The 10,081-nt window shown below is 32.0% G+C and overlaps 1 protein-coding gene across 1 annotated transcript; it reads right to left on the bottom strand.

Moving 5' to 3' along the window:
• Positions 1 to 826: 826 nt before the first annotated feature.
• LOC145059177 (uncharacterized) lies at positions 827 to 3,686 on the bottom strand. Its single transcript, XM_079007042.1, has 8 exons — positions 3,373 to 3,686; positions 3,085 to 3,248; positions 2,571 to 2,752; positions 2,207 to 2,491; positions 2,063 to 2,121; positions 1,952 to 1,988; positions 1,778 to 1,849; positions 827 to 1,695 (listed from the first exon to the last, which is right to left on the bottom strand). Exons 1-8 carry the CDS (start codon positions 3,485 to 3,487, stop codon positions 999 to 1,001), a joined length of 1,611 nt encoding a protein of 536 aa, XP_078863168.1. The 5' UTR covers positions 3,488 to 3,686; the 3' UTR covers positions 827 to 998.
• Between the last annotated feature and the right edge of the window lie 6,395 nt (positions 3,687 to 10,081).

Raw genomic sequence — 10,081 nt, 5'->3', positions numbered from 1 at the left:
ATTTTTTGTCTTTGTCGTTTGCTAATTTTTATGGTTTTGGTCATAATTCTTAAATCTTACAGTTTTGATCACTTAATGGTAGACCTGACAATTCAGGACATAATATGAGATAAACGAGTTAGAGTTGAGTTTTTTAACTTGCTAACCCGCCAACTTATTTATTAACCAGGTCATATATAAGTTTGTCAAAAAACATATGAGTTGAACTGTCAACCTGTTTAAAATTTTAATAAAAAAAATTATATATTTTTTAAATATATTAAATGTTATTCGTAAGAATGTAAAATACTAAGAAAGTATACCACTAAATTAAGTATCGACGTTTGGTGAGTTATTTTTAATGATATTTATACATTTTTACTTATGTGGGTTTTAACCATACATAATGTTTAATGACATTTATAAGTTTGGTGAGTTATTTTTAAAAATTATTTATGTTTAATTATTTACTTTATTTATGAAATCTGACATACGAACCTTCCGACATATGAACTTGTATAAATAAGTGGGGTTGACGAATTGTATATGAGTTTATGTTCCAAACCCGCCAACTCATGGCCTGTATAGTTAAATGGGTCGTGTTCGGATTGATGTATTTTGACCCGCCAATCCGAATACCTGATGTGCAAAACGACCTACTGTGTCATTTTCCGCGAAAAAAAATTAATTTGGAAAAAAATGTAAATAATGGTATAACTGTTTAAATAATGAAAAGATAAATTATAAAGAAAAATAGTTAACGTCACGTGATTGTGGATTCACTTATTTTTACTCCTAAATCCTATTTTCACGATTATTTGGTGAATAAATATGAAAGTACAACTAATTAACGAGTAAATACTTTTTCTATATACTATATTTTTGTACAAAAAAGTCGGGTAACTCATACTGATACAACAAACCAACATCACACTCCACCAACATTTTAGCCACTTTTACAATCTCCACACAAATATTCACAAATCCTCCAAAAAAAAAAAGTTAGTATAAAAAATCCTTTACATATATTTTTCCCCACCACGTCCACTTCTACTTATAACTGTCTTCGTATACACTCGATGTCTCCTCTCCCTCCCATAAATCACCCAGAAAACCAGCGACAACATCACGGCCAACGACACCATCAGCAGCCCAACGTAGATCCAGTTCAGGTAGCGGCACAGCCCCGGACAGTGATCCCGGGAGATGTCCGTGAAAGTTTGCCGGACGAAAGTACAGTCTTGAAGATCCACCAAGAATGGCCCATAAAGGTACAAAGAATAGCTCAGCTCTATTCCGGCAGACATTTGGCTGAACGATTCCGGTGTAAGGCGGCCGGTGGTGGTGCACGCTCCGGAGGGTGAAACTTGACAAACGAATTTACTGTATACGTGTGAGCCATCGCTCAATGGAACTTCACCGGAGTCACATTTCCGATCAGTGAGGTCGGAGTTGAACGGGTTGCAAAGGGTAGGCATCGGCGGACCAGACTGGTTGTAGTACAGCGGCGCAAAATTCGCCGGAAAGTTGCCGTTTGTGACGTTTCTGACGGCTTGGTTGATCACTGTTACGAGCTGAGACGTGACTTCTTTGGTTCTCTTTTCGGTTTCTTGAGCTGTTACATTGTCTACACATGGAAGAATATCGTCTAGATTCGTGTGAGCCGTTGGATTCTCGACCCATTGGTTCATCGCCTCACAGCTGTCCGCAGTCACACTGATGAAAGAAAGACGTTAATTCATGAAACCCATGCAAAAGTACAACCATTAATGCATAAGGTACAAGTTGGGAAACTTACTTTTGGAGACAAAGGAATACACCGCAGAGTATAAACGTTATCGTGATAAAAACCCATCCGAATAACACCAATCTGCAACGATTTCAACGCATTTTTTGTTAATAAAACACATCTTTTAAGCTTTAAATTAACATCAGATTCATATTATCATATAACGAAAAAAGCATTACTCACGTGTAAACCATGCATTGCATGCCAAGAATCGAAAAGACTACAACAAAACATTAAAAAAAAACGTCACGAAAAGTCGAAAACAAATTATGTGAATCAAAGAATTAAGCTTACTGAATCCAAGAAACGTCCATAGCAACATAACAGCAGATATAACAATCAATGCAATGCTCCTACAAGAACACATATACGTGAATATAATTAATATGTCTGAATGAAAAGAAATTTATTACGATTTTAAGAATTGAAGAAACATACACAGATTCAAGGATATCGTGGATGTCTTCTTTATTCTCTTTCGTTCTTTCTGAAAGTTCAACAGCCGAAGCATTAAGCTTTGTTTGTATCTCATCGATGTCAGCTTGAACATCAACAGGCAAGAACACTTGTGCAACGGCGATTTTCTTAGCGGAAGCAAGATCATCAGAGACGTTTCGAAGCCTCTTTGCAGTTATATCCGCTTGATTCACGATATACCTCAATGTTTTCGTTGTCGTTTGATGGAATTTACCTTGACCCGTGTATAAAACAATGCATCCAACACTGATCGATAATTATTAGAGAAAATCAAAAGATTGTTGAGATATATGGAATTGTAAAATGGAAACGAAAGATTGATTACATTGCCATGATTGTGAAGAGGATTAGAAGAACGAGAGATACGGTGTAGGCTGTTTTTGAATAGCCGTATGATTCTTTCCGGCAACAACAGTAGCAGAGACATATTAGAGATAGGGATAGACCGAAGATCACGAACCAGGCTGCCGCCACCACGAAGAAGGGCGCCGCCGTGAACGCCACCGACTGAATCCGGTCAAGGGTTAGAACAAAAAAGAAACATTTAGGAGGATATTTAATTTCTCTTTCTTGAATTGTTATTAATTAGTATTATATATAAGGATAAGGATCTTCACTTCGCATGCATGTTTACATGAAATCAAGATTCTTAAATAAACCCAAAATATTTATATCCTAATGGGATTTTCAATATAATTCTGGATAATGGGAACAAGATTAATGGGTTTTAGTCACCAATTTGGAATTTTTAAAATAACAATCGATTTGATTCGAATAGAAAAACATGAAATTAGAAATATGAATCGCGTAAAAAGGAGATAAAGAATCAAGAAACTTACAGCCCAATAATGGCGTTCTTTGATGTTCCATCCTCCTCTATATTTCTTAAATTTATCAAGAGGATCTTTTCTTGTTGTTCTTTCTTGAGCCAAAACAAGTGATTTATTTCCATTCTTTTGTTCATCACCAAGTAATCTCCTGCTCACCCATGAATTGAATTTTCCTGAAAAATCGAAAGAAAACATTTTTATCCCCTTGAAAAACCCACAAGAAATTTCGTAAATAAAACCGATTATTGGGTGAATCTATGATAAATATAGAACATGATCAAGAAACATATGAAGAACCTGAAGTGGGTGTTGATCGAGAGATTCGATAATGGGATTCTCCATTTGATAAAAGGAAAAAAACGGCAAGAAAAAGAAGAAGAAAAGAGAACGGATATGAAGGTTTTTTTAGCATTATGATTTTAAAAGCTCTGATTTTTTGGGTATGAAGAAGGTGTGCTTTCAAGAACACACTTGAGCCATACAATATATTTGGGGCCGAAATTTCCTCCAACAAATGATTTTTTGTAGGGATTTTAGAAGTAATATATGAAGGTTTTTCCTTCACACACACATTGTGTGTATGAAGGAGAGAGAAATAGAGTGAGAGAGAAGAGAGGGAAGAAACAGTATGGAATTAGAACTGTTCAAATAGTATGTTATGGAGTGAAGAAAGTGTTTGTGACAAAAGTAGTCCCTCAACTTTGAAAGAATGGTAAATTCTTTTTTTGATGTTAGGCTTCTTTTCAATTAAAAACGTTATCGGTTTTTAGGTTTATATATTAATTAAAACATTATAATATAATGAATGGATTGTTATAATAGATAGATATTTCATGTTTGAAATGAAATGAAATATCACAATATGTATATGTAAGTTAGTTATTATTAAAAACACACATATTATTTTTAGTTTAAATAGAAAAACAACATATACTAATATTGTGGTTGTGGGCTTTTGACTGTGGCTCACTGGTTTGTAGCGTTTTGAAATTTTGTTTGGGCCTCAAGAAGTTTCGAACTCTTGCTAATATCATTTTTATTTCTGTTAATTGATTTAGTCGTTGGGCTCAATCTGGATTTCATTATTTAATGACAAATAATATTTTGTAAATTTGATATAAAATGGGTTGGTAATTCTTAAATAGCATCATAAAATCTATTTGTTTATAGTTTTTTTTTTTTAAAAATGAAATAGTTTATGAAGTTTAAAGCAATTGAGTATATTTAACAGAACTTTCAATCTCTTGGACCATTTTTTATTTATTTTTGTTTGAATTAACCCATTACACTCGTAAAAGATAAAACTTGATGCATCTAAATAAAACTAGTGATACTTTCATGCTTCGTTCATAATACATGATGCATGTGAATCTTGAGAAACATGTTTTAAATACTGTGGATTTATAGAATTTTATTAAAACATAATTTATAATAGAGTTAGAAGATTTTCTTTATTTATTAAAAGACTATCAAAACTAATCAAATCATTAGTTTCGTTTCCAATTCCTATCATATGTCACTTTTTCGTGTGTGGTACAGAAGTTTGAAACTATAATTTTGGATGAGCCGGAGAGAAGAAAAGTCAAATTGTAACACATTATAAAGATATGGAAATAGCAATCTTTAAAATTTCAACATTATAATGAAATTGACCTCATAATCAAGCGAAGTCTCTAAACTTAAACCGAACAAAACAATCATAAGGGTCATATTCAATATTTAAAACTAGAGCATGTTTAATGCAGACTTATTTTAAAGGGTTTTTTTTATTGATTCATCGTTTATTTTCATTTAACATCTTTGGAGTTAGTTGCTTTTTGAGTTTTTGTGTATTTATATTCATCACTCAATATATATTTAGTCACTTTCTATGTCATTTTTTTTTGTTTGAAATAAATTTTATACAAATATTATACTCTTTTTTAAGAGAACTAAAAACCATAATTTTTGATATATTTTTATTTTTTTTAATATATATAATTTATTAATGTAAATGAAAAACAAAAAAATAAATATATAAAACCAATTTCCGTTGGCCAATCAGGAGAAAAGAGAGACATGAGGAAAAGGAAACCATATGGGGCTAAATCGCACATGTCCAAAATGTAGTGTTCCTGGGCACGATTCCTGTTGACTTGGATCTTTGCACCATACGATTCGATATACACATTGAAGCCTTAATACCGTCCCTTTTAATTGGTTTTTCTTTCTCTATCATCTTACTAGTTTCAGTTTAATAAGAAAATGGTTTAGTTTTTAAAAAATCATTAATCATTAATAGGTAATATAAGCACGTCAGGGCCGAAATTTTAATCCATCTTAGATCCGTCCTAATCTGTCGGTAATCTGCCGTTACCTTGTAACCGATCTGTCAATATTCGTCGCTTATCTATCCATATCTATTGGTAATCTGAAATTTTAGGGGTTCATTTTTAATTTTCGCACATGATCTTTAAAATCAATAGACTGGCAATGTCGATCATAGTTACTAGTTACATTACTACAATAATTGTTAAATATAAATTTTTGACATTTTCCACAAATGCTTACACAATACCAACATTAAGATTTTTTTTTAATGTTTCATTACTAATTATATTCTCTCACATTTTATCAATATGAAGTATTTAATCAATAATTCCAATGGATCACATGAAAAAACCCTAGAAAATGCAATCATAATCTTTTAGTTGGCTGTTTTATCGTTGACATTGGACTTTTGATTTATGTTGACATATGGAATCATTGGACTTGATAAATATAGCATGGAAGATGCCTCGCTTATGCTTTATACACCATGTATGCGGATTGTTTCAAATTTTCATAATTGAAATTCTTAACTTATTAGAGAAATTAAATATTATCCTACTGTTTGTTCCTACAAATCCTTGTGTAACATTTAATGTTCATTTACTGATATTTTAATATACTAATATGATATATGTCATCATTTAATTAGGTAGGAATAGGGCTGACAATTCGCGATACGACCAACGACACGACACGAAATAAATGAGTTTGGGTTGAGTTTTTCAACCCGCCAACCCATTTATTAAACGGGTCATATATGAGTTTCTCAAAAAATAAACGGGTTGACCTGTGAACCCGTTTATATTTTTAATAAAAACAAATATTTTATTTTTAAATATATTTGTGTATCAAATATTAATATTTAATAAGTGTTATAATATATATATATATATATATATATATATATATATATATATATATATATATATATATATATATATATATATATCATTGATTCATAGACCATTTGACTGTTTTGACATTTTGACTCATGGTGGACGGCCTAAGGTCGTAAGTCATAACCTGTAAGGCTAAGTCTATAACCATTTTGCTCATTTTCCCTAAATAATAATCTCAAAGTCAAATCAAGTATGAGTGTATCTCCCTTTTCCAGACTTCCAGTCTCCCGGTCTCTCACAGTCCCACTCTCATCTTTGTTACTCTGTGATCGAAATCAGGTATCGAAATGGTGTTGGAGAATTGACTTTGTTTTTTTGGAGAAAAAAAATAGGAATTGTGGCTATTACTTTAGCACTTGAATTATCTATGTTTGTATTAATGTTTAATTTGAACATGTTTCTATGAATGTTTTTAATTTTCATTAGGATGTTTAGGACTTAATGTCTAAAATTTGGATATACTTGCATCAACGATCAAGAACTTATTCATGTTTAATTGTCAATTTTATTTATGGAATCTAACTTACGAACCCAAATCTGACCTACGAACCCGCCAACCTGTGAACCCGTATAAATAAATGGGTTGGCGGGTCATATATGAGTTTATGTTTCAAATCCGTCAACCCGTGTCCGGCAACTCGTGACTTGTATATTTAAATTGGTTGTGTTTGGGTTGGTATATTTTGACCCGCTAACCCGACAACCATGGACACGCCAACCTGAACACGACACGATTGTCAGGCCTAGACAGGAAGAGTTTTAGGAACAAAAGTAGAAGAATAATTAATTTCTCTATTTTTAATGATATTTGGCTTCGTCAAGATAGCAGTTTAGGTAAACTCCAAGTGAAAGAACCAAAGAAGGAAGTGATGCCTGAAATTACAATAATGGACTTTAATTGGATTTAGAGTAGGTCATCATGCGATATAGATTAGACGATTTTTAGAATTTTCAAGCTTGTGCAAAGATGATTTTTGGGCTTTATTACGTATTACCTTTAATAGTTCCATGTAACTAAAAAAAGATTACAAAGATATAGTAACTTCTTATGCAAGCAACGATCTCCTATTATTCTAACACGAACCATATATAAGATCATAGATGGAAAGTGAGATACCACGCATTGGTCATACTGTTACACCATGACGACACAAGAATTAAACAACTTATGATGAACTGTAGTCTTGCAACTTTTACGAAAAACAACAACACACGTCAATTTATATACTATCCAAAGTCCAAACTATTTTATAATATTGGAAGTTGGAAATCTTTAAATAACATTGTTCTTGTAAGTAACGTCCCTATATTTTTGTAACAGCATGCAACCTGTCCAATAGGCGATACTCCGATTGCAATACTATTTCACCCACTCATTTATCTTATAAATTTTACTTATCATGCCGATGAAGGAATCCCAAGAATTTGATGGATTTGGAATTTCAAAACCTTAAAAATCCTTTGTCTGGACTCTGGATCAAATATGTGAAAAGTTTTAAAATTCTAATATTTCCTTAAAAATCCAACTACAATGGAGTCTAAAAATCCTCGATGTGGTTTCAATTAACAAATACAGTATGTAATTTTGATTTACAAGAATTTTTTTTATTATTATTTCAAATTTTCTTTCACTACCGTCTAAGTTGGGGACAGTGTAAGCGCCTTTTATCTTCAAATGTTGGCTCCGCCCCTACGAGATAGGTCAAAAAACGTCATTGGCATAGGTGTCGTCAGAACAGGTATCCACTATGCTGACGACATATCGTCAGGAATGATTTTAAAAAAAAAGTTTTATTAATTACCTGTGGTAACGACAAGCCGTTGGGATAGGTGAAACCTATAACGATGGCATGTTGACGATATAGATACCACATATATCGACGACTTGTCGTCGCCATACCTATAGCAACGACATGTCGTCGTCATAGGTTTTTCATCGTTGTCAATCAAACACCTACTGCGACGACTAGTCGTTGGGATAGCCAACGATGTTTTTTTAGTTTATACAAATTCTATACATTTACCATTCCTGCATTTTTAATAAATCTCAACATTTTGTAGCATATATAAATTGAGATACAGTAAGTAACTAGCTACCATTGTTTAAATTTAAAACATCAAATTCAAGTTTAATATTATACACCAAATATGATACAATAAAAAATTAACATTATTCAAAATAACACATCCATCAACCATCATTATCATATTCTTCTTCTTATCATTTCATCCTCTCGGGCTCGACATTTTGTTGAGAGGTATTCATTGTGAGGTACTTCCTTGTGTGTTGGAGTTGAATAAAAAGCTTGGAAATGGTGATGGTTGGAAGTTAGGAATATATGTCGCCAATGATGTCGAAATCGTTTTGCATTTTCTCATATTCTTCTTGAATCTTCTCTTAAAAAAACAATAAACATACGACAGTTTAAATAAACAGCTAAATTTAGACATTAAAATGATGATAATAATAATAATAATAATAATAATAATAATAATAATAATAATAATAATATACCTTAAGCAAAAAACTATAACTAATAATAGTAACACATTTAAACAACGTTTAATTTCGTTTATCACTTACCAAATCTTCTTGTGCTCGACTTGTATACCAACCTGAGCTTTCTTTGTAGCGCATCTGTCTCCAACCATCAATATGTGGCGGTTTCAATCATAGTTTATCCTATAATAAGTCAAAAATAATAAATATATTTATACAAGTGTTAATAACAATTTTAAATAATACTAATGTAAGATCCTAAAATTTAAGACAAGGTTCTTAAATTAATAAAGTAAATAACTAGTGGATGATTTATTTAAATAAATCATTAAGGAATAATCATAACATAAGTCAATATGCAGTTTAGAAAGTTAGAAGTAGAAATAATAACATTTTAAAAGTTAAAGGGACAAAAGTGTCAAGTTGGCAAAGTGAATTGACCAAAGGGTTGACTTAATCAATGAGATGGATTAAAAAAGTTATTTAGTGTATGTGGTAGGACTTCTTATGTCAAAATATAAGTTCAAATCACAAATATTGAGGTTTGTTGAATTTTGGCCAAAATTGGCAAATTAGAGGGATCATATGTGTAAAATTGAGGGAAATAAGAGGAGTCTTCACTTATGTATCCATATGAACGAAAACTTAAGCTTGAGAGCTCTCAAAAGTGGTGATTTCATACCTCCTTCATAACTAGGATTCAAACCAAACAAGTTTTGATGCATTGGATCTTCCTTTTGCTCCATTTTCGAATTTATGGTTTGGGGAAAACCCGAATGTCAAAATTAGTATGATTCCTTAATTAGGGTTTTGGTTTCTAACCTCTATTGAGTTGTTGTGATGATCCAAATCTCAATCTACTCATCCCATTGATGGATTTGAGGATTTAGGTGAAAACCCTCATGACCCCTAGAAATCCAAATTAGTGATTTCTTATTTATATGTTAATTGGAATAGATTCTATGACCTAGATGTTTGTAACATCCAGTTTCAAGAAGTTTCTTATTCCATGATTATAGACAATAAATGGATAAAGTAAAAGCCTTAGCCTTCAAAGGAATGTGGTTTAGACCTTCTGGATGATGATAATGTTGGATAAATGATTAAAGCCTTGGTTTGTGTCTTGGAGCTGAAGGGTAAAATGTGAAAAATGTTGTTTCAAACTTCTTTTATGAATTAAGGATTTTAGTTGGATGTGATTTAAGTAAAAATCAATTATATAGGCTTGTGGGGCTCGTCAATGCCTTTTCATGCATACAAAAAATGCCAAAAATGGAGTTGAAATGAAGAAGTTATG

Source organism: Lactuca serriola, chromosome 6, assembly GCF_051521515.1.
Source record: "Lactuca serriola cultivar US96UC23 chromosome 6, Lser_US96UC23_V15, whole genome shotgun sequence".
In the NCBI taxonomy this organism is placed as follows: Eukaryota; Viridiplantae; Streptophyta; class Magnoliopsida; order Asterales; family Asteraceae; genus Lactuca; species Lactuca serriola.
The sequence above is the reverse complement of the archived record's forward strand: the minus strand, read 5'-3'. Positions and strand labels throughout refer to the sequence as shown.